Source organism: Rhinichthys klamathensis, unplaced genomic scaffold, assembly GCF_029890125.1.
Source record: "Rhinichthys klamathensis goyatoka isolate OS25496 unplaced genomic scaffold, OSU_Roscu_1.1 h1tg000192l_1, whole genome shotgun sequence".
Taxonomy (NCBI): domain Eukaryota; kingdom Metazoa; phylum Chordata; class Actinopteri; order Cypriniformes; family Leuciscidae; genus Rhinichthys; species Rhinichthys klamathensis.
Window position 1 is genome coordinate 1651301 of NW_026606718.1, and position 26178 is coordinate 1677478.

At 38.7% G+C, this 26178-nt stretch overlaps 1 protein-coding gene across 1 annotated transcript; it reads right to left on the minus strand.

The window, feature by feature from the left end:
- Nucleotides 1-1174: 1174 nt before the first annotated feature.
- Nucleotides 1175-24379, minus strand: nsd1a (nuclear receptor binding SET domain protein 1a). The gene is made up of 24 exons (XM_056262419.1): nt 24032-24379; nt 22388-23271; nt 20504-20645; nt 19464-19636; nt 17517-19365; nt 17312-17424; nt 16565-16745; nt 16392-16483; nt 16234-16287; nt 15154-15202; nt 14875-15032; nt 14562-14696; nt 13673-13796; nt 12902-13102; nt 12587-12766; nt 12318-12474; nt 12033-12238; nt 9203-9315; nt 8531-8800; nt 4644-4760; nt 4414-4555; nt 4226-4332; nt 3899-4100; nt 1175-2678 (listed from the first exon to the last, which is right to left on the minus strand). The coding sequence occupies exons 2-24, from the start codon at nt 23252-23254 to the stop codon at nt 1978-1980; spliced, it is 6333 nt and encodes a 2110-aa protein (XP_056118394.1). The 5' UTR covers nt 23255-23271; nt 24032-24379; the 3' UTR covers nt 1175-1977.
- Between the last annotated feature and the right edge of the window lie 1799 nt (nt 24380-26178).

Below are 26178 nucleotides of genomic sequence, written 5' to 3' on the forward strand. Positions count from 1 at the left end.
CTTCATGGTATCAATGGGGTACGGCGCTGAAACACAGCAGCAGATTTCGCAAACATACAAGAAACACAAAAATGAGTGAAAAAGATTATACAAGGTCCATAAATACAGAGACAAAAAGCATGACTTTGAAAGTAACACAGAGCTAAGAAAACAGAAGTACAAAGTTCAATGATGATGAAGATGATGATAAAGATTTTAAAAAGCTTTTTAAAAAAGCATCTGCATGATTAGGTTGCAAAAAAGAGCTATAGAACCAGAAATGAGTGTAAGGCCTAAAGGCATTGAAATATAATCCATTGGAACATATCTCCTTTTTCAAACATGTTCTGTTAATACAAACATTACTTCATTATATGAGGCAGTTTTTCAATCGGGGATTGTACCTGGTGCACAATGATATTGCAAACAAAAGGTGCTTTTATCATTTTTGAGAATAAAATGATGGTGAGAGAAATTTCAATATTTATAATCCTAAATCATACTGTTGCAAAAGTTAAACAATGATACTGGAAACAAAAATGGGTTCCAGTATGAGAATATCATAAGGGGAAAGATGGCATTTATTTGTCAAAATATGCATTTGTAAGGGTCATTTGCATCCCTCAAACATTAATGCATATATGATAGCTTACTTGAGTTTCAATGGAGGACAACCAAGCAGCCACAATGAACTTCCATAATAAGTTTCATCAGCCAGATCTACAGAGAATGTTGAATGAGCTTTTAGTTTGGAATTATTAAATGGCAAAAAAAAAAAAAAAAAATTACGGGCTTCATGAATATAATTGACGCTTTGAGATTTCTCCTGATCTCTGAAAGAGTGCAAAACATTCAGAGGCACCTTTTAAAGTTTACCAGACACATACAAACATGACTTAACAGAGCAGATCATAAGCCGCAAATTTGTAACAACGTGGGGGGAGAATTTCTGTGACATTCGAATCTAAATGGATACCGTAATGAGGCATCTGAAGATTTATGACCAGTATTTTGAGACGTTGGTAGAATTTAAGTAACTAGGGGAAGTACAGATAGTCCTTTTGTAACATCCATCTCTTATCTAAGAAGTACAAGCTCATCTTCCCTAAAAGAATCAAGACTCAAAGGCCACAAGCATGGAGAATGAAAGGTGATACAATCACTTCTCTAGACTTAACAAAAACTTAAAACTAAAAGTTTTGACAATTTTCTGAGAAGTTAAGAAAAAAATGACAGGTTTCACAAAAACACAAATGCAACAAGGGCATGACTGAAATCAAGCAGGATGATGCTGGGTATGTCACACTTAGTCCTTTTTTGACAGTAGCACTTTTTTTTTATTCACAAATCAGCTGAAACGATGTACTAGGACTACTATTACTCATTCTCATGTAGCCATTTGGCGATACTAACAGACAGACCTGAAGAAATCATTTCAAGCACCATGACCAGTGGAGCATAAAGCCTGATGATGTGGCTATGTCATTGTAATCACACAATGAAGGGTCTGCTGCTTTGGGGGGTCTGTTTTCTTTTTTATAAATGATCAGACATGTTCTTAAAAAACCAAATTGGTTGGTCAATGAAGTGTAATCAAAATCTATGCATGGCAGATTTCGTACGCAAGACACAACATGGTTTGTGGTGCCCCATTTCAACCCCCGTGAGGTCATCCTTCTGTTTAGGATCAGAGAATGTAAACAAGTCGAGGAGGAAAATGTAAAAAAAATAAGCACAAAAGAGCACCAGACACTATATACCAACAAAAGGACTGTGAAGCCACAGTCCCACAGCACCAGGTCCAACCCTCTTTATGGACTTTTCCAAGAGGACTTGGGTTAAGAAGGCTTAAGAATGTTGCACATGTCCATCTTTCTCAAAAGTTGCTTTGCATTTAGCTGGGCATCGACTGAAAAAATGGCAGCTGACTTTCCCTGCAGGTCACCCGCTGAGTTTGTGTGTTCGTGAGATGGATGTCTAGCAAAAATGCAGGAGAGCTCACTTTTCTCCTTCAACAGACTCATCCCATGATGATTCCTGGTCATCCTCCTCTACTTCCCCTAAGTCCTCAGTGCCTTCAAAGTCATCATCCACATATTCAAACTCCTCAAACTCGCCTCGGACCACCTCCTCTTCATCTTCATCCTCAAACCCCATCTCTCCGTAGTCCATTTCTTCTTCATCATCATCATCACCATCATCATCATCATCATCATCCACGACCTCAAGGCCTTCATCTTCTCCCTCATCCCCGATCACTCCTTCCACCACCTCGCCTTCATCGCTCATATCTTCCTCCTTGATGTCCTTAGAAGGGGAAGAGGGTGGCAAAACCACATTGTCCACTACCTCGTCTGCGTACGGGTCTCTTTGGGCTTGGAACGCGGGTCTGTTTGGGGCAGGAATAAAGAGCGGAGCAGCAGGCGGTAGGGCAGGCTGGGGTATCCTGCCGGATGCCGCCATATTGGGAAGTGGGGGTAGGATGCGCGTGCCGGGCACAAACTCTCGAATCTCGCCCGGTTCCAGAGGATCGGGGCCACACGGGTCGTGCTCGCTGCAGGACAGCTTGCCATCCAGTTTGGATATGAACAGCATTCCCTCACGGTGCTGTTTGCAGTAGGAGTTGGGACACATCTCGCAGTAGGACGCTGCCTCCCTCCCGCACTCGTTACACTGATGCCACGGACACTCCCAACGGCCTAAAAAAAAATTCACATGAGGCAGATTCAATCATGATTCAACTTGAATAAAATCCTGAAAAGCTGATTCAGCCACATTCTCAGATATAAATTTATAAATATATGACTAAATAGCCAATAGTGGAAGAGTTTTTCCATGATTTGGCATTACAAAAGCAAGAAAAATCCTTTTAAGTGCTAAAAATAATTTCTAAACATTCCAGTTTGTAAAAATGATTTTTTTTTCTGTTTGTTTAAAAAACTAAATAAGTGTTAAGTGGTATTTAATCTTTAAACTGCGGCCCAGGGACCTCCAGGGGTGCCACAAAGAGGTGTGTAGAAAATTAGAAAGAAAAAAGCAGATTTTACTAAATATATATTTTTAGGGTTCACATTTTTATATATTAAGCATGTTAACAATTTATTAAAACAATTAAAAGATACTGTTTAATACTTCTTTCTAAAGACTGGTCAGAAACAAAGAGATTAATTATGAATATTTTACTCTTGACAGCCATAGCCATAGAAATAAATAAATCTGCATACTACCTCTTTTCACAAACTAGTAATAGCAAGCAGTAAATTATGATTTTGTCATGCTGAAACACACTAAAATTTGGGGTCAGTAAGATAAAAAAAAAAAATAGACACATTAAACTGATCAAAAATATCAGTGCTCTATTTCAAATAAATGAAATTTACTTTCATTCATCAAAGAATTCTGAAAAATGTATTACGGCTTCCACAAAAATATTCAACAGCACAACATTAACAATAAAAAGAAATGATTCTTGAGCAGAAAATTAGCATATTAGAATGATTTCTGAAGGATCATGTGACACTGAAGACTGGAGTAATGATGCTGAAAATTCAGCTTTGCATCACTGTAAATTACATTTTAAAACATTATTAACGTTATTTTAAAATATAATAACACAATAATACTGTTTTTACTGTATTTTTCAACAAATAAATACAGCCTCAGTGAGCAAAAGAGACTTCTTTCAAGAGCTTACTGACCCCAGACATTTGAACGGTAGTGTAAAGTAAAGGATTTCATCTATTTTTCATCATCTTTTTTTTCCAAAACATATGAACACAAGGAAGAAAAAAGGGAGCCTACCATGAATGAAAAGCATCATAATCAAACTTCAGAGCAAGGTATAATAACATAAGACAATGAAACAAGTTAAACAAGTTAGATACAAGAGACTCGTGCTGTTTGAAAATGAGTCACTCACCTGCAGGTCTCTTGGACAGATTCAAACAGTCGGCATGATAGACCTTAGGACAGCCGGGCTTCTTACAAGACACAATCTGTCCTCCATCACCACAGTAGAAACATTCATCCTCTCGCTCCTTGGTGACCGCCAACTGACTCTTGCGCTTCACAGCAACCTTCTTCTTCAGTTTCCGTGCCTTGTCGTCAGATGGGGGCTGATTCTGAAGAGAAAGTTGTCACATGGAGTATGATGGAATAGGTAAATAATGAAGTACAACACACAAAAAGTGCTCAACTTTAATCCTGAATATTCATTTAAAAACAAATTTATAATAAATGCAGATACCTTTGGTCGGACACCAAGGAATCCGCTGCAGTTAGATGCCCCACATTTACACACCGTCTTCCCGTTGCCCAGACACTCCAAATTATAGTTGAAAGTGAGTTCAACACCTGAGAACAGCCGCCAAACCTATTAAATATGCATTCACCAACTTTCTAGTACCATATTATCTACTTCAAATTTCAACACACCTTTAGGAATGTCCTCTAACGCAAACAGTCCGACCCTGGTGTCTCCATTCACCGTCCACTTCTGTGTCTCACAGTTTGGCTGGCAGCAGTGGTTCATAAAACGAGCTTGGTTTCCTTTCGGCCCGGCATCTATGATGCGATCCTGCACGTACGTGGAGAACACAGTCCGGTATCAAGTTAAGAGGAGAACATGTTATCAGGAAGATTGAGAATCGACCCAGGTGACTGACCTTATCCAGTGTGAGCATGTAGAAGTTACAGATGTCGTTTTCCTGTGCGTGTTTGATCCTCGCTCGACACTCCTCTTCGTCAATGACCTCTCCAACATACTCATTCACAAAAGCTCCCTATTGGTGAAATGATTTAATTAAATCGGGAAGTGAGACATAATGTGCACAAATAATTAATGTAAAAAATATAACAATAATATATACATGGATATTAGTAATGCGCAGAACTCATTTTACAGTAACCTTTTTTTTTAAAAACACTCTTTTTAAAAGGAACCGTATGTAAGATTGTGGCCAAAACTGGTACTGCAATCATTTTCAAATTACAGTACAGCGGTGTATCCCCTCCCCCTCCCCCCTGACTCGAGGTTGCCAGTAAGGCTGCAGGATCCAGCAAATTCTTCTCCGTTTTCAGCCGTCTGCATCTTTCAAAGGCATCTCCTATACAAATCCTTGTTTTATTTCTGACTTTGTCACGAAGTATTTCGGAATCATAACGAGGTTTTTTTGGATTCGTAACGTTAGACATTTTTTTATCCGACACGTTTGTAGTTGCAGCTGAGGTAACTACAGCAGAGCTGGCAACCCGGATGCCGCAACACTACTGGCTTCGTGATTGGTAGATAGGTGGAGGGTGGCGCATCAGACCAAAACACAACATGACAACATCAACATCAGTTGAGGGCTGCAACTTCACTTTTTAAATGACAATATCCTGGCCGGACTACTGTTGTCAGTGATATAAGTATTTGAAATGAACATGATTTCTTAATGTCTAGTGACATATCAGGGCCATTTTATGATTAATTGAAATAGATTTCTTACATACGGTTCCTTTAAAACTCACTCTTTTACTTTAGTTTTCAAAAACAACGTATATCTCTTCGGGGAAACCAGGGATCAATCAAGTGCTAGGTATGCGCTATGTAACGTCTGTAAAGCTCTGCATATGACAAACTTATAAAGCCTATATCCAGCCTTTGCTTGGGTTGAACATATTTAAGCGGATTCGGTCCGGAGCTGATCCACGCATCTCTAAATACATATACACACATTTATATTTATATAAAAACAGTTTGGCAACAGTTCTTCTAACCCTAATTGATTGAGTGTGTAGCTTTTCATTTCTTAAACATGTAGGAAGACACATTGCCATATTCCAGGATGAAAAAGCCAATATTCATCAGGCTCAAATTGTGAAAGAATGGTTGGGATGGAGCATGAAGAATCATTTTCACACATGAATGAGCACCTCTGAGTTCAGACTTTAAATTCATTGAAAGTCTTTGGAATGTGCTGGAGTAGACTTTACAGAGTGCTGGACTCTTCCATTGTCAATACAAGATCTTGACCAAAAATCGATGCACCTCTTGAAGGAAATAAATTTTGTAATGTTATTTCGATCAAGAGGTGCATAGATTTTTGGTCAATTCCCGACCCCAAGGGCAGGACGACCTGTCACTCACATAAGATTTTAAATATATCATATGTCAGTGACAGAGTGCAAGCATATTCGTCTAAAATAATTCTGCATTTTCAGCTTCAGAATCATGAATATTTTTATTCTGGAGTTACCATTGTCATTGGGTTACCAGCACCAAGTCCAGTTCATTTACACCCACAATGTAATATGCCGTTTCACTTGGAAATACATCACAATTCATAGATGCCACCTACGTCACTACCAAATAGAACGCCGCCATATTTACGACCGATCTCGCCCGGTATGGCCGCCCAAACTGCCCATTTGAATGAGAGAGAGAGACAGAGATACAAACTACCACCAAACAAAATTTGAATTTTAGGCTCCGATCCTTATTTGTTACCCCTAGTTTTCTTTTGTCCATTATTTTCTGCCCCAGACTTGCCCCAATTTGCCTTCCATGGTATATATATATCTTGTGCATAACCCCTCCCCATAAAGTGGGGATCGCTTGAAGGCTTTCAAGAGTACCGATGCATATCAATATCCCGTGGCTGGATGGGTAAAAGACGTAAAAGTGCGGCACCTGGCCACCAAGGATTTACATTTAATCATGGGAAATGTAGGTATTATAATTTTTTTTTTCAAATGTATGATTTTGGTGGTTGTTTGCTCTGACTAGGTAGCGAGTTGTTAGCTAGCTAAGTGGCTAACAGCTGGTAGCTTGCCAGCTGTTAGCCACGGCTCACGGCTAGCTGTCATTAATCTGGATTAGGCCTGTCGCGATAATCAATAAATCAATTAATCGCACGATAAAAAAAAATGAGCACGAATTTTTTTTCGCCCGTGATAATTTCCATTTGCATGCTTGTTTGTTTTCCTCGTCTCTCTCGCTCTCTCTCTACCAAAGAGACTGGATGACAACTCTGTTAAATACATAACCGACTTATTTTACGTGAATACTCTCCAAAACGCACATTTAAACAATGTTGTGAGTATTTGTCCATTCAGACACGAAACAGAGCTCAATTCATTACTTGCACGCTGTATAGGGGTCTATGGCTGCACACTTCGGGTCGGGTGTGTACGCACAGAAAGATGAGGCATGCAGCTCTTCTTTTCGAATGACAGCTAACCACTTCTTTCTTCTATCCTTTTCTTTTGGTATAGAATAAAATACCAGTTCAGGGTTGCAGCCAACTGCACAACATATTGCAGGCATTACTGAGACCGTCGGTCGTAAAGATGGTGGTGCAAATCTACAGTGATGTCATGTGACCCTAACGAATAGACACAGAGCGCAACGCGTCATAATCTGAAGGTCACGCCCACCAGGGGGGAAAATAATCCAACCGTCTTAATTGACTTTGCATTGCGAGAGGCTGCCTCCTTGTCATTTATGACTTATAACAAAAGACAGAAAAATGCCTACAAGCTGCTGTGTGACAAGGTGTACAGCAAACAAGCTAAAAAACCCAGAAATACATTTTTATAAGTTTCCGAACTGTAAAAGCCAGCCTTTAAAGGAACACTCTGACAGCTACTTGGGCGGAGTGATAACCGCAGCACCTGAGACGCGCTCTCTGCTCCTCAACACGGCGTGTCTCAGGTGCTGCGGTTATCACTCCGCCCAAGTAGCAGTGCTTCGCCTTCAGAGAATATAGTTCCCAGTATTTATACAGTTAAAATATGTCTGTCTCATGTGACTTTGTTTTTTGTACACTCTGTGACTACACAAATCACAACATGTAAATAGGAATATGTTTGCGTTATTTTGTCACTTATTTGGATTAGTATGCTAGCTGCAACCATTTACATCCAGTCTTTGTGCTAAGCTAGGCTAGCGGTGGGTGCGTCAAACAGACTTATAGCACGCACGGAGATGAAAAAGGTATGTATGGACTTATCTAACTCTGGGGGATAAGGTGAATAGGCTAAAGTCCCAAAAAGTCGGAGTGTTCCTTTAAGGAGACAAAAGTGGATACAGGCAATAAGACGTGAAGCATCAGCATTTTAGAATGGGTAAATTGTGGGATCCTGACACTCAGTATGTCTACGTGTGCAGTAAACATTTTGTCACTGGTAAGTCAAATATCCAAATGTCAGTTTTATTATATGTAAGCTCGAGAGTAGTTCGAGAACTAGTTGCGCTTTGTCTCAATTGATCCACTTTTATGTCCTGAAACAACCGTTTTTTTGGGGTCGACAGCTTATAAAAAAAATGTCTGGGTTATTTAGCTTGTTTGCTGTACACCTTGTCACATAGGAGCTTTTAGACATTGTTTTGTTTTTTGTTATAAGGAGACAAGGAGGCAGCCTCTCGCAATGCAAAGTCAATGGAGACGGTTGGATTGTCCCCCCCCTCCCCCGGTGTGGGCGTGGCCTAAGTACGCTCTGTCTCTATAGGGAAGAAAAGACTATCGCAACTTAATTGTTTTTTAAAAAGCAAGTAAAAAATGCCCACCTTCTTGATGTCAGACACACTGCGTAAACCCCACCCACGTGACAGCGTCCTGAAGATCTCCACCTCGGTGTATTGCCGTTTGGTGAAGCACTGGTTCTGACAACCCTCCCCTGCTGGACACACTTGTGGATGACACTCGTACAACAGCATGCGATTGATGCACTCCGAGTCAATGCCGCACGGGTTCTCGTCTGAACCTTTGCAGTTGCAGCGTGGTATCTCTGACTGATCTGCTGTGATTATTTGCACCTTCCCAATTGGTCTGTTCACCTGTGCGAAAAATCAATCAGTGTACATGAGATCAGTGTTAATATCTGAGAGGGGAGCATTATAAATTATATTAACACAAAACATATGTCTTCAAGGAATAGTTAACTCTCACCTTTATGCCATTCAAATGTTTTTTTTTTACATTCAACACAAAAAGAGAATTTGAGTAATATGGACTTATGACTTATTATGACTTAATATGGCTTTTTTTGTCATCAAGAAACTGTTGCTTTATGGAAAAGAGCTACATTTTTAAAGTCAAATTTTGTGTTCCAAAGAAAAAAATAACAGCATTTGGGTTAGAAACGGCATAAAAGTGAGTAAATAATAAAAACTTTGATTAAAAACTAAAAAGTTTTGTTAACAAATTAATTATTTAATTTAATTCATTATTGTCATTACCTTAATGTGTTTGTACGGAGGAGGTTTCTTGTCGTTCTTCCTGTCTTCTTGAAGCTGTCTCATCTCTTTCTCTGCTAGCAGTTCCCTGAATCTTTCGGCTGCTTCATTTAAAGCTAAGAAAAAACAAAAAAAAATTCTCTCAATATCGAAGGAATCCATATTTTAAATCGATCATAACATTAACATATAACATACTTTTAAAAGTGACTGTATTTTACTGTTTCTTAAGGTTCACTCATAATGTTTGTTTTTTTCCACAAAAAAAGCAAATATATATGCAGAGAAAATATTCGTTTTAACCCTCATTCTGACCCTCTGTCTGAAATTAACCATTTTTGAGGGGCGGCTCTTTTAAGGCGTGTCAATAAATGGCCACTGTTATGATTGGCTAAGATCATTGCATAGGAAAAAGTATCCAAACAAACATATAATCCTCCGATACAATCAAGAACGCATTAAAAATGAAGCATCCACAGAGACGCAAACAAGCTGTTTAAACAGGACTTGTCGAAGCGAAAGTTCTTTCACTCTTCCTTTTGTCCTGTTGTCGATAGACTCAAGCGCATGGAGTACATCAGAAATTGAATGGGCATCTGTATCCACCTTATTTTTCACGCAAGAGTGGGCGGGGCCATTTGTATATTTAATGTGTCTGGCTTCCGGTGTCATCCACTTCCAGTAATTTTTTGCTGTACAAAAAACATCTTGTTATGCTGCTTGATACTGCAATTCACAGAAAATAGCTTACTTTTGCTTTGAAAAATAAGGTGGATATTATATCCAGTGTAGACATTGTCAGTGATTATAATGGGTTCTTTTGGCCCGACGCTTGCATCCGGTGTAGACTGATGTCGGCCGTTAAGCATCTGAATTCCTGTGGGCGGGGCCTATGGTGCAATGATTTAAAACGATTTGTCGATGTCTTGCTTTAGAGCAGTGTTTCTCAACCTCTCCTGCAGGGACCCCCTGACAGGCCATGTTTCTGTTTTAACCCTGAAATGGCACACCTGATTCAAGTCATTAAAGGCTTAATGAGTAGTTGACTAATTGATTAATTGAACTATTCCTACTCTAATTACTCATTAAGCCTTTAATTACTTGAATCAGGTGTGCCATTTCAGAGTTAAAACAAAAACATGGCCTGTCAGGGGGTCCCTGCAGGAGAGGTTGAGAAACACTGCTTTAGAGGCAGTCATATGCAGATTTATTTGCCTGTGTGATGTCTCAGATCAAAACAAGCTGCTTTTGGAGCTTGATTACATAAATATATTTTTTTTAAATAATGGAAGACGTTGAAACTTGCTGTTGTAATGGTACAAAGACCTCTTATTGTCAAAAGATCAAGGAAAATTAGATTTCTCAAGTCATGACCCCTTTAAAGGGACAATGTGTTCTTTTTTAGGTATTTTATTATCTAAAATCAATATTTTTATTCATAAATATGTCCTCAATGGTGTAAAAAATACCTCTGCCAATTATCTGACTTATCCTCATAAACAAAGAATTTATTATCTTTATATACATGGGAGTGGTAGTTCCACGGAGGCTTCCATGTAGTTCCGCCATCTTGGAAAAACTATAATAGCAGAGAGGGACAAAAAGTACTAGGCCAACGCGTTTCCTACAATGCGTTTTCGTTCAGAGCCAGCGTGACGTAACTGAAAGCAGCAGAAACAGAGGAGCAGAGCAGTGAGAGGCGCTTGTCACTGCCCCGGCAAGTTTCACAGTCAGTAATTCATACTGTAACATTCGTTTGTTCGTTGTGTCAAGTTGCAGTTTGTTTGAAATAACAAACCTGTTCACCTGAAAGAACACTCGATGAGGTGCTATTAGAAGACATCCTGTCATAGCTTTTTGGTACATAACGGCTACCGTAGATACAACACGCATTTAAAAAAGCGAGGCGCTGGAGAGCACAATTCGTTTGAATGCAAAATACAATCTCACCGCTAGATGCAAAAAATTCCTACACATTGTCCATTTAAAATATAAATCAACTGGCATGCTCCATACACCATATGGTAGCATACAACTTTGAATATTTACACTTCTATAGTGACTTCAACTTTTATGTTTTCCAACTCTTTAAAGCAACACCAAGGAACTTTTCCTCTGTGGTCGCCCTACAGGTTGGAAGTGGAATTGTCCATTACCGCTGTTGTAAATAATTTATCCTACCGCAGCCTACTGTCGCACGCACGCTCGTTGTTTATCCAGCACCGGCTTTGGAATGAACGATGTCCACAGACAAGGTAGAGTATGTTGCATGATTTCATGAAAGTATGATGTATTGCGACATCAGAAACGAAGAAAAACAAAATAATGACTATTGTAACGCTTGACGTAAACCAAGTCAAATTTGTAGTTTTCTTATGTCTCATTAGAACTACAAAAACGCAACCCGATCTGGCAATCTTACATAGCGTGGTTATAGCAGATATAGGACCGCAAAGCGAATCCAGAAGTGCCTTTCACCCTGTTACGACTTGATGAACCACTGAAACGATTTTGGAAACATTGTTATAAGGTAAAAAATCTTACTTAGTGTTGCTTTAATAATCAATCAAAATATCATAAGATAATAAGACCGATTTCTTCCACATTAAAAAAGGATCCATGTCAAGTTTTTGTCCAAACCACGGTCATCATGTCATATATCTCTTATTGGTACAAAAATTCCTCTCCAGATAGCTTTATTTTAGACATCAAATATGTTCTGACTGGCTATGATGGTGTGGAATCATTAGCAGTTTCATGTTCAGTGTGGAAAGACAAAACATGTGACTTCATTAGGACACCGTGTTAGATAACTGCTAGAACGTAAAACTACCTTTCTTATAGATGGCATCTGTACCCTTTCCCATTTTTTCCTTATTGTTGGCATCCCCTTCCATGTAGGGAAAACAGCGAGCCTGATATGTCCACACATAGTCTTTGGAGCCAAAGAAGTGTACAGGAAACTCCCCCACCTCATGCCTCATACGGTGGATGTTCTCAGGAATGTTTTTCGGTTGAGTCACTTCAGCAGGCCACCACCTGGCACAAATGCATCAGTAAATATCATCAATTTTGCACTATAATTTTTAGAGGAAAAATTAGTGAAACACACACAAACCTGTAGCGGCCCACTTTCACCCACAGAATGTCCTTGTAATGGGGTTTCTTTCCTGCTCGACAGTCGTTACAGAACCAGCTTCCCTGGGGCATGTCAATGCTCAGACACTCACGGTGAAAGGCAGCAGGGCAAGATTCACAGCAAAGCAGACTTCCTCCTAAAGAAGTAAGGGCCCATTTTTTGACCGTTTAATCACCAGCCAGGTAAATATTGTAAGTCTTGTTAAGCACCACTGATAGAGAGAGAATAATGAAGAGTTATGTACGTACCTTCAGAACACACAAAACACCAGCTGACGTTAATGTGTTCATGGTTTTTGTACCCTTTGCGTGGAGTGAAGTGATTGGGGCACAGGAAACTGTTATTGGCCAAAGGAACGCTGCCGGCAGCCATACAGTAGTCATTGGCATGGTAGGCCACAGGGCAGCGCACACAGCGTGTCAAACGGCCTGTGAGATCGGCAAGTTATGATCACGAACACATCCATTTGTTGTATTTGAAATAACAGATTTTATTTCTTCAAGTCAGTGAGTGTTTAATCTTTGCATATGTAATAGCTGATAAATGTAAAAAATGATGGGCACCTTTGGAGATACCAGGGTTGGCGGGGTTGGTGATGTAGCAGGACAGACAGACGTGGAGGGAGCAGCGGAAGCCGCGGTTCTGAGCGATGGTGGGGGAATATTTCAGTATGCATTCCATGTGATAAAACTTCCCACACACAGGGATCATACACCTCCTGACCTCCTTGTCAGGCTTTTTACACACAAAACATGTGTGCACACCTACAGGAAGGAAAGACACAGACGAGCAAATCAGAATGTTACAACTCTTAAAGTCACCATGAAATCAAAATCGACAATTCTCATTTTTCTTTACAGAATACTGCAGTATTTATTTATTTATCCATGCACATCATTTTTTTTTTTATTCATGTGCCCTCGTAAATATTTAATCAAAATAAGTTCCCCTCCCTCTTGCAGCTACATCTCTTCTCTGATGACGTCTTTACTAGCGTGAGGGTGGGACAACCTGTCACTCACATGACATCACAACAATAGCAAACCACACACATCCTACTAAATCCCGATGGTCAAAACCAAAACATGGTCAAAAACATTTTTCTTGTTCAAGAAACCGTTTAACTCAGGCATATGTCACAATAGGGAAGAAAAAACTATGGCAACTTCCGTTTCATGATGACTTTAATGTGTTCACTGTGTAATCGTTATTGAACTGAACTTTTTTTTATGCAACTGGATTCTTGAATCGAATCGATCGCAATATCATAATTTGAAGGAGTAGATTTTGGAACTGACACAAGATAGATCACATGTTAAGTGCTGGTCACTCACCTGTCTTACACTCTTGGCAGATAAACCGGCCTTTAGGTGTCTCCGTGAGGCCAATGCACTGCAGATGGAAGGCACCACAGCACTGCCCCTCACAGAGGAGCAGTTCACCTGTCTTCTCACATACCTACACCATATAGTCCCAAAACAGTTTTACACTGAACAGCTATGATCATTTTATTTAAGCTATACACTACCATTCAAAAGTTTGGGGATCGTAAGAGCTTTTAAAATGTTTTTAATGTCTCTAAATTTATTTGATATTATTTTATTTGAAAAATACAGTAAAAACAGTAACATTATTAAATATTAAATTAAAGTTGTCAACAGTAATTTATTCAAGTTGTAAACTGCATTTTCAGCAGCCATTACTCCAGTCTTCATTGTCATGATACTCAAGAAATCATTCTCATATGCTGATTTGGTGATCACAAATATGGTGTCTTTTTGTAAGGATCTTTGATGAACAGACAGGTATAGGCCTGGTTTCAAAGACAGGGCTTAGATTAAGCCAGGATTAGGTCTTAGTTTAATTAGCACATTTAAGTAGCTTTTATAAATGTTCCCTAGAAAAAAACAAAATATTACTTGTGTGCAAAAATGGCATTGACATATTTTAAGAAATGCCAGTGCAAGTTTCTTTTAGTTAAAACTGCTCAAATTCTTAAATGTCTTCAGTACCATTTTTTATCCATTTAATGCATACTTACTGAATAAAATGAACAATTTCTTACAAAAGAAAAATCTTAGTGACAGCAAACTTTTGCATGGTAGTGTGTATCAATATATGACCAAGCTCCTAAAGCAAAAGTACTAAAAGAGGGCAAATTATATTGCCTAAATCTAATATTATTATCTGCATTTAGAATTTGGTAATATATAATATTTTTACCTGGCAAACATTCTCCTTCAACGACGCACCTCCACCTCTCTCCCCTGATTTTCTATTGGTCAACAGTCCTGAGAAGTCACCTGACAAAGAATCTCTGCTTGAAAAAGCACTGTCATTGAGTCCTGCTCCAAAAACCTGAAAATTAAACACAAAAACAGTTATATAGCTCTATAAATAGAGTTGACGAATCAAGTTTGAATAAAACATGGAAAAACTTATACAGGTTTGGAATGACATGAGGGTGAGTACATTTATTTTAAATTTAGTAAAATTATAAAATGTATCATATTAATTTTAGGCTTATAATAATAACCTCAGAGATCAGGGAGTCCTCGCCATCGGTGTGTGTCTCCTTCGCCTGAGGCTTTGACGGGCTACACTGCTCTCCTTCAAGCTGGTTCTGGCAGACACTGGGTGTGTCCGGCTGGATTGGGGACGATGTTCTTATCTCATCCTCGCTTTGTGCTGCCGCTGAGGATGGAAATAAATTTCATTGCAATTTTTTGGAAAATACAATGGTGGATTACTTATAATATTCTCAATAAAATACAACAAATACATGGCAGAATATAGTCACGCATGAAAAACAAACCTGATACAACACAAGGGCTTGATGCCGTAGGTTCAGGCTCTTCTTGTTTCTGTAAAAACATCAGTATCACTGCTTGTCAGATTGTCTAAATTACTTTTTGAAACATTACATTTACATTAGTAATTTACAAATAAATGTAATTTAGATTGAATGCTTATATTACTATTAAAAACTTTCGGTTTAAATGGAAAGTTCACCAAAAAATGAAAATTCTGTCATAAATCACTCACCCTTCATGTTGTTCTCAACACAAATTTTCATTCATATTCGGAACACAAATGAAGATATTTTTCTGTCCCTCCATTAACTGCTACACAACTACCACTTTGACTTCTCAAAAAGTTTATAAAGAGATCGTAAAATTTATCCAGATGAATCGAGCGGTTTAGTCCAAATTTTCTGAAGAGTCAAGGTCGCTTCATATGATGAACAGATTAAATTTAGGCTTTTATTCACATATACACATTTATCAACGCACACATCCGTTGTGATAAACGGAAGCTAAAGCATGTTCGCTTGACGTGCGAGAACCAATGAGGTTCATTCTTGTGTGTTACGCAGGACATTTAAGCTTCAATTGAGGTTTGTGTCAATTATTGTTGTTATTATTATTGCTACTATTACAATTCTTACTATTATTGTATTATCATATAAGACTATATCATATCTTCCTCATCCTCCTGTTATTATTTTTACTATTATTATCATCATCATCATTATTGTCAACAATATGTTTTTTTATTTATTATTATTTATTTTTATTACCGTACATCTGTTGTACATCTGTAAGATGTTCCTCTGTTAAGATACTTCCACTCACACACCCATTTACACTTGCACACACATGCGCGCGCGCACAGACACACACACACACACCATGTTGGCTGTTGTTATGTATGTTTTGTTGGCCTTGGTGTTTTTTGTTGTATCTGTCACCTGTAAGTATCCATTATAATATATATAAACATCTTTTGTGTTCCAAAGATGAACGAAAGTCTTACGGGTTTGGAACAACATGAGGGTGGGTAATTACAGACTTTGCATTTTTGGAACCCTTTAAAGCCCATCCCAAAACATTACCTGCAAATCTTTGACACCTGAGTCGTCTTGGCTGTTATCGTGTTGTTTACTCTCCTTATTTGGTAGAGATGAAAGAAAAAAGAAAACAAATGCAAAAGACCCCAAAACATGTAATAATTTTTCACGAATCATACAGAGACCACAGATTCAGCACTCACCCCTTTCTTTGGGACCTTTACAGAATCCCCCTCAAAGCTGCAGTCTAGAATTTTTTGCACAGGCTTACGTGGCCTCTTTCTATCTGAGGATGCTGCAAGAGCAATATAAAGTATGTTTATACATAGAGCTGAGTTAAAAGTGAAGTAAGGTGTCTTAAACTACACATTCTTACCAGATTTCTTCTCACACGACTCTCTGTCTAGCGCTGTGCCTTCACAGGATGGCGATAACGGTGAAGGTGAAGCATCTGGTAGTTGTTTCTGCTCATCTGGTGTGGCCTGCTCAGAGGGTTTTTCAAGTTCGATCTGTTCTGATGCAGGCTGTGGAGCATTAGTGTTGGTGATCCAAGATCCCTTCAGGAAACGTATGAAATAACATTATTCATATACAGCAATACAGTTTGCAAACTTTAGGAATACCTCACCCAAAATTGAATTATGCCATCATTTTTTGCATTTAATTTTCATCATTTAATATTTTAAATTGCACCCTTCTCCCTAACTCTCAAATCTCATTTGCATGTGCAAACTTGGCACCTCGGGTTGCAGGTTGCACCACACAAGTCAATGACATCAAACATCATTGCCTCTAGCATGCATTTGAATGTTTTGAATTGACTGCAAGTGTGATCGAGAAATTACGATTTTTATAGCGAGGTTTTTTTTGGTCATTTTTGAGGCTTGATAGCAATTGCCTCCATTTACTCGTTGTACGGAGAAGCGAAGCATATTAAAACCTCTAAAAATCTTTTTTTGTGTCTGTGGAAAAAGCTAAATATAATTTTAAATTACATTTAAATTAGTATGATGACACAATTCATTTTTGGGTGAACTATCCCTTTAAATATCAAACACAGATCAATGTATGTAGGTTGAAGTCCATTGTGTCAACAGAAAATCTCATTGTAGAATTAGCTTACCGTTTTACAGGATTCAGGGGTTTTCTTTGTTTTTTTCTTTGTGGAAAATATTTGATCATATTCCTCACTCCATTCAATCAGCCTCTTGCTTGGTTTTCTCAGTCTTTTGTTTTCTGAGAACAGAATAATTCATTGAATTTAACAAAACATTTATGAGATTTTTTACTCTTGAGACTTTTTTTTTTTACTCTATTTCAGGATTTACCTGAAGCATCTTTTTTATCAGGGCTATCAGAATGAGCAGTTTCTTGAAGACTGTCTTTGAAGACTCCATTTATCTCAGTGGACACCTTCACTACATCTTGATTCAAACCAACCAAATCGTTTTTTGGCTTGGTGCTTTTCCCAATGCCAGACTGAAACGTCTGCCATCGCTTTTTAGGAGCAACCTTGGAGATGGTGCCCTTGCCACAGACGTCAGGAACAGCATCATTGTGAGAGTTGGAAAGTTCCCCTAACAGAGGCAAACCCTTTTCAAGTGTATCCAAACCTATAGAGGAGTTCTGCTTCTTTAGTGGAGATTCTAAACTGTTCCCATCATCGTGTTTTTGCGTCTCTTTTTTCGCCACTGATTTTGGCTTGGCCTTGCTCTGTTTTGAGCTGTTTGGCGTTGACGTCTTTCCCTGCCGACTGTTCTGATCCGCAACCGCCTTCCAGTCCTTTTCACAAAGCACCTCATTCGTTGCGTCTTCTCCAGGTGGGATGAGAGAAGGTTCTTCCCTGATGAGAGAGGATGGAGATGTGGGAGGGAGAGTTAAAGGTTTCCCTTCCTTCTCCCGGCTATCGTGCATGTCCTTCAGGAGCATTAGGAAAGTGCTGAATTTGTAGTTTGAATCCGCACGGAGCGAAGGTTCTCCTGAACTGCATTCCTCTTTGACAAGAGACCTGAAAGAAAGCTCCTTCATATCCTGGAGAGCATCCATGGGAGAGACAGAGGGAGACGGGATGGACGAAGATGATGTGTCCGAGAACATGCTCTCATTTTTGATTTTACCGGAATTGAGGGAGGATTCAGTCACCTCTGACTTGGGTCCTTTATGTTGAGGTCCATTATGAACGCCATTTTTCTCATTTCGGATTCTGGTAAACTTAATAAGAGTTGGGTTTGGGGGTGTGTGGGAGATGGAGGCATCTGTGGACTCTTCACTGGCCTCCGTTTTAACCTCCCATTGTTGTTTTAACAACTCAGAACGGTCAATGGGGGACGAGCACTTGTTGTAAATCTCTGAGCATTCATCGCCAGCACATGGTGAGCGAGACTTTGGCTCCTGACTTAAGTCTTTCTCCTCGGTTTCTTCGCTGGCGGCAAGTGCTCTTGACATTAAGCCACTGCTGGCAGGCAAATAGAAGGAGTGCATGGTGAAAGACCCATCTGACGACCCTGGGGAACTGCTTTCCTTCTGTTTGGAGTTCTTAGCCCTAAGTGTTTTTTCTTTGGGCGTTGACTTCTTTAGCTTACTGTTTGTTGTGCATTTTATACTAGGCTCTGTTTTCTTCACCAGCTTGTTCGCAATGGCTTTTTTCGTCTTTTTACTTGGCTGTACTTTTTTAGGTTTAGTGCTTGATTCTTTTGCCACCTCTACCTGCAGTAAATCCTCTGAGCGTTTGGGGCACAGAATCCTCGGGACAGAGTCAATATCTGAATACGGACTATCTAGGGGGTCTGATTTGTGCCGTTCAGCAGCTGTGGAAGGTTTGTAGCTGTCCAATGATGGGTTTGATTTTGATTTAGATGATAAAGAGCACTCATTTAGTTTCACAGGAGATTTTACAGTTGAGCTATTCTTTTTAGTTGCTTTCTTTTTGCTTCCAGTGACAGGTTTTCCTCTGTTCTGAACGGATGCATCAAGTCCATTGGACAAAAGTGAGCTTGATGATGTGGACTGTCTATTAGACGTTGGACAAGTGGGACTTTTCGGTGCCTTTTCTTCTATACTAGGCATGTGCACACCACGAATTAAAGACAATGGAGGTTCACTATTTAACCATTTGGTCAGTGCTGCCTCTGCCTCCAAGACACTAACTTTCCATGATGGCATTAGACGCTTGGGAACCTGTAGAACGAACAAAACTTGTAAACTTTCTATAAAAAGCATAAGGATAATCATTCATTGTTCAAAATATAATAGCATAAAAAGTTGCAACACTTTACCGTGTATTTGTAATCTTTGTCCTTCTGTCTTCCCCTCCGTCTCAAAACCGGGAGTTTTTCAAACTGATAGCCTCCTTCAAAAGGAAAAGTGGCTTTTGCTGGAACCCAAGCTTGATCTATGATCTCCCCAAACATCCTGACAAAATAGAGGCGGCATGGGCGACGACTGGGATCTGCAAGAACATGTCATCATTCTGTGACAATATGACAATAATGGGTTCTGAGAAAAGTTAACCAAGAATGTTTTGGTTTCAGCGGTAATAGTGCTAAATATTCGGTTGCATGCCAATTATAAATATAAATTAGTACATGAGCATTTACTTTCTTGAACAGTGGAAAGAAACTAACATAATACACTTTTTATCATCTGTCTTACAACATACTTGTGGAATAAATTCTATTGTTTTAATGATATAGACAAATGGTCTGCAGAAAGTCTAAATTAAAAGGATAAAAAGTGCTAACGCTTTATTTTAAGGTGACACACACATTACATGTACTTACTGTAGTAATAACAGTAACTAATGCATAATTATAAGTAACTAAACTTAAAGGCCCGGGTATTCTTAACTTTCCGGCGCATTCCGCTGCGTCTTCAAAGTATACTCCTTTGGCAGTGAGTTCGGAAAGACCCGTTTCGGCGCATACGTACTATCTAGTGGACTTTGTTTTCAAGTCACTCACACATGAGCTGTTGTACACGCATCGTACGTGCGGACACAAAAATTAGGCTGCATGCGGACAGTGTGTGCGGACCCTCCTGAAGATGAAAATGATGTCACGTGGACAATACGAGGACCGTCTTGGAACGCGGACGGCCCGAAATATACTTTGGGCTTAAACCAAAGTAAGCTTATCCCTATAGTAAGAGCATGTAGTGAATTAATATTACTCTGTACTTATGTGTTATTACACTGCAACAACTTCTCAAAATAAAGTGTAAACAAATACAATACATATATCATGTCAATAACATGTCCCGTCATCACAATGTCACATCAGATGAAAGTATATCTGGATATCATTACAAAATAAATCACCTTTCATTTTGGTGTGGACTTCAATCTGTGGGTCAGTGGTTACATGACAGGGCCACCAGGGTCTGCGGTTGAATTTGGCCCACACAACATCTCCATCAGAGTACTTTACACCTGGGAGCTGCTTCTTCTTTGGGCTGTTGGACTTTGGGTTAAAATAAAAAAATAAAAATTTCAATCATCATTCATTAAACATCAATCACATGAGACAAGGCTGCTTAAATTGTTTGTTTAGGCTACTCTTTTAGTATTTAAGATACTCTCACCTTTGAAAAAGAGCAGTTTGTGGGTGACAACTTAACTGCAACCCACACGAATAAGTAAAATACAGGTCTAGTGCATACACGGCCTTTGTCCTAACTGTGACAAAGATCGAGGCCAAATAAAGTAAAAAAAATAAGTATCAGCCAACAAGCGCTGGGGAAAAAAATTAAGTTGAGCTACTAGTCAACAATTCAATGCAATTTTGTGGTTCAGCTTAAGGTAAGGTAATACAAATGACTTCTGTCTATGACAACTTGCAATTTAAAAACAACTGGGCAATACCAAGTAAAAATAAACATACCTCAGCAGCCTACACGTAGCAAATGTGCTGAGGCCAAGTTATATATAGTCAATATAGAATTGCAAAAATAATGAATAATAATTGAAAAAAAAAAAAATGTTTGTTTTCAAACAAGTGACCTACACACTCCCACTGTGTGCTACTGGTCAAATATTCACACTATTGGTTCAGACAATTTTGCAGTGGCAAAGCAATGTTGGATAAAGCCATTGTCAACACTTTTAAACATTTTAATGATAGACTAACAAATTGGAAAATTAATTTTTTTTAATTATCTGCATTAGCCTGTTACTGCAGTTAATTGACAGAAGTTTTTCTGACTGGTGTCGGTTTAAAAATTTATTGAGATTTGTTATACTGCACATTGGGTTTTCTGAAATATTTGTGTCAATAGTGTGCAAATTAAGTTTAATGCAATTTAAATAAGTAATGCATACAGTGGGGTCCAAAACTACCAGTGGAATTGTTTCTATTCAGCATTTTTCTGATTGCATACAATTATTTTTTTTTGTCAATTATAAACTAACTTTATTTTGGTTTAGTAACAGCAGCACTCAAGGTGCCCCAAACATTTGTGTAAAACCTGATGATCAAGATCATGTTCTTCAGCATGATTTGAGATGATCTTAAAAAGTGTCATAACATTTCTTTGAATTTAATGTTTATTTCAAGGTTTAAATATAATTTTGAAACACATTTTTAGTGTGGTTTCAGACCTTTGGATCCCACTATGTGTGCATGAATATGTATAAATACACACTGCATACATTTTAGGGGTGCACCGAAATTTCAGCTATTCAATGTCCACAAACTCGTAAATGTAGAGAAGAGCATTTTGCTAAATATCTGCACTACATGTTCATTTTATTTTTACTAGTGATGTCTTCATTATTTAATATATGTTGGAATAAATCAGTCATGAAAACAAGTTATTACAGTTTACTGCCATTTAAATGTTTATATTTCACCAAGAACCTGAGAAGTAATTCTGTTATTTGATATAAAAACTGCCTTGTGTGCAATTTAAATGTTTTTACAACTGAGTTTTAGCTATTTGAACGTTGACTGTTAAATAACTTTGATTAATTAATTGATTCATTATTTTCGGCTTCGGTTGCATCCTGAATTTTCGGTTTTGGCCCAGGATTTTCATTCTGGTGCATCCCTTTGGTGCATATATTTATAAATGGATTTCCTTTTACTAAACAGCAGCATAATCTTAAGTGGAAACTCTTTAACAAAATATCGCTGTTGTACACCTGTTAGGGCAAAACCACAATCAAGACAACAAACCAAGTCAGCTGAATATAAAAACATCTTACAGGATTTGAATGGGAGTCACTAGGTGAATTTGCTCTTTTAGAGAGACCAGAGTTAAATATTGAAGCGCTGTTCCCAGTGCTGGGTAGATCACAGTCACTGTCTGAATAATCATCCATACTATCAAAATCCTCCATCATGACCTCAACAGGCAAATGCGATGGACTAGCAGGAGGGTCAGACTTCACTGTATTTTTAGCAACAAGGTTACAACTTCCATGTTTGTTTGTACTTAGGTCTAGCCTGTGGCTACTTTGAGACTTTGTATTTGCCAGATTTCGTTTCTGGCATTTCTTTGACGCGTCTTTAAACTTTGCCACTGCTTCTCCCCCAACATCCACATCCTCGTCATTATCCTTGCTGTCCCCACTGTCAAACAGTGTTGACTCAAAATGCAAAAATCCATTTGGGATGGATGGAAAGTGTTCCAAGCTATCAGAGCTTACTGGTGAGAAACCATTTTTGTCCAGATCCTGAATAGTAGTCCTGTCAGTGTTTCCTTGCGAATTGGACGTGTGATAAAGGCCTATTCCGAACTCACTGGCACCGATGGGATTGTGCATGAGCAATTTATTTCGCCCGTGAAAATCCTTGTCCTGCAAACTCATGTCCGCATGGTTCACCATAGTGGTCAGGTCCTGAAGTTTCCTCAGCGGGCTGTAGTTGGAGGTGGATTCTCTCTGATTGTACGCGAACGGTGATGCGGAGAGCTTGTAGCCAGAGTTCAAGAAATGCATGGCAGACCCCTGGTCCCCCTGTCGCTTTGTGCTCTGGTGTCCACAGGAGCGGCTATCAAGTGCCTTGGACTCCTGTGGATTGCCACGACACTCCGAGCCATCCCTGCCAGCCACTTTGTAGGACTGATTCATGTTGTCATGGCTCCATCCTGTAACAAAATAAACAGGAGATGTATAATAAAAAACCCGTAGAATTATAACTCAGGGTTTTCTGAACTTCTAAGGGGTTTGTCGCAACTGGCCGCAGAACACTATTGAGTTGTGCATTAAAACAAATGTTTCAAAACAATTAAGCACCAAAGATGATTTCACATTAATGACATTTCTTAAAAGCAAAAACTCTAATACTGTAATATTGCAAAACACCAGCATGCAAATTCCTGCTGAAAATACAGCTGAAGCTGTTAGCTGGAGCGAGTTGGAAGACCACCTCAGACCAGCAATAAACCAGATGCCAGTTTAAGGTGGTCAAGATGGTTTATTGGAGCATGGTAGCCGGTCGACCTGCTACTGACAATCTTACACCGGATAGAAACCAGCTATCATGTTAAAGTGTATCATCACAGCTAGCATCTTAAAGTGGATTTTGTAACAGGGTACTCGGGTTTAAGCCGCAACCCTCGTAGGCCGTCTTGTCAAGAATCCATCAAGACAAAGATAAGAATGCTTGAAAAACTCAACATGAATCGCTATGTCGAAGACACTTTGATATGCCCATACTGGACTGTTTAAAGATGACCTCTGCCGCGATTTCAGTGTGAAAACGCTGGTAAAGTATGTATGTTACATTATCATCATGTGCATCAACAGTTCCCATACAGTCGTACAGCAGTAAAGTCACCCACGACGGTAAGATAAAAAAACGCAACAAATACAGAAGGTACAGGAGAGAAATCGCCGGTTTCTTACCATTTACGACTCGGTCACGACAAAATCACTGGAAAGCCCTTCAAATTCGAGCATGTAGCGTTACTTTTGGTCAATTTGTGAAAGCGGATCTGCAAAATCCCAGCAGCATTTGCACCAGTAGGCCCGGCCTCGGCACTCATTTCTCTCCAACATCAAAAATGGAGATGAATAAATAAACGAGACTGAAACTGAGCGCCTGTCACTTTCCCCCGAAGCACCACGTCAATACATCGAAAGCACGTTTCTCAGCGGCCACGATTTCTATTGAAATACATGATTGTTTGCCTCGCTTGCCGAGTGCCCCTGGTTGTATGTGTGTGTGTGTGTGTGTGTGTTAAAACAAGCCCTGACTGACTGCCTGTATGTGTGTGTGTGCTGGTGAGAGCGACCAATCGGCACAGCACACCCAACCCCCAGTCAGTATACATTCACATCCACTTAACCCGATTCACTATTTCCCAGGTACATCTCTCTCACACGATGTTTAAATGCATGTGGACAATGTGCAAGCAAACGCAAGTTTAACTTTGTCCAAAACGCGTCATGCATACAGTCATAGTCGACGCGGTGCTTGATGGGTGCATGGAACGATACAACAGTGAACATTTGCTTTTTAACCCTCACGCCATTTGTTTCCTTGTGCTAACAAAGGCGTAACTTCCTCCATTTTAGAGAGACGGTCCGTGCTTTGCAAGGTAGCCGAGCACACGAAGTCATGTGAGGAGAAAACACTATTTATTGGTCTCGATTAAAATACACAAGCTCCAGCATGCTTAATTTTCTAAGTTTTCTTTGCGCATTTTGTGGGTGGTTGGAAATTAGGCCATGCCACGCATAAGTGTAATATGTCAGACAGTTATGGCAAGCGGGATTAACATTTAAGGGTACCTTTCTACTAGTAACTATTGTTGCCTTCACGAGCTAGCGGAAATCTCTTACTTCCCACTTCTGAAGTCATGATTAGAGCTCATCACATCCGAATTTTGAATTTAGCCATTCATATTCATGTGCAATTTTTTTAAACTACTTATAATAATTCCGATAGAGCGTGAAGGCAGCATTACGACCTTTTAATGTTATTACTTATTTGTACTGTTATATGCCTAGTTATTAGTCTATGTTCCAACTGTATGCATTATTACTAGTAATATTTTTAATTACTATAAATTAGCTGGGCTGACATATGGCAAGTAAATAGTTAGATAAGAAATATTACTTCTATAGAAAATGGTGTCTCATAGGTAGGCTACTAATATCCTATTTTTAAATACTAATAAACCTGAATTAGATAGGGAAACTGCAAAGCATACTAGTGAATTGTCCCCACAGCATTCAATGGCAAAACAAATTGTAGCCTAATTAATTTCTGTAACAATAGAATAGTTGTCAGTATTAGAATAGTAGCAAATAAATAAATGTTGGTATCCAGTGAATAAATAATATCTCATTCAAATTAAAATAAATTAAAAATGATAAATAAAAAGATCAAATAAAAAACTATAGCCTATTAATCGTTACTGGATTAGTCAATTGTAATTAAAAAACGCTACTGTGTACTACTAACATAGAAACCGATGGCAGTTAGATTAAGGGAATAATGTTAAAATGGCTTGCCACAGACATCAGTCAACCTCTATTGTGTCATGAGATAAAATCCAACTCATTTTTAGACCTATTACCGTACGAAATACGGTAGAAATAGAAGTGGCAATATATTTCCACTAAAAAAACTATAGCCTACTAATTTGTCAACTTTCCCTTTTTCAGAATTTGGTCGTTATAGCTTATCCGCAGTCAGTGTTTGTAAAGACACTGATTTAAAACCAGAACAAAGACAGTAGGAGAGAACCCATAATTTGGCTGCTGTTTCCATAAAATTTTAGTAAATTGAACAAGAATGTAAAAACATGATTGATTAACGTTTTAGGCAGTAGTTATGTGTTTTGTCTTAGAATATTTTTTGAATAGTTTCCTATCCAGCCAATGCAATTTTAAAAAAAATTGTCTACATATATTTTATTATTGAAACAGTTAGTCATACATTAATACTAGAGTCACATCATAAAAGAGAAATTTTAATACCAACTCAATTGGTATTTAAAAATTTTGTAAATCATCTTTTTTTGTTCAGCAGTTTTTCCACACAA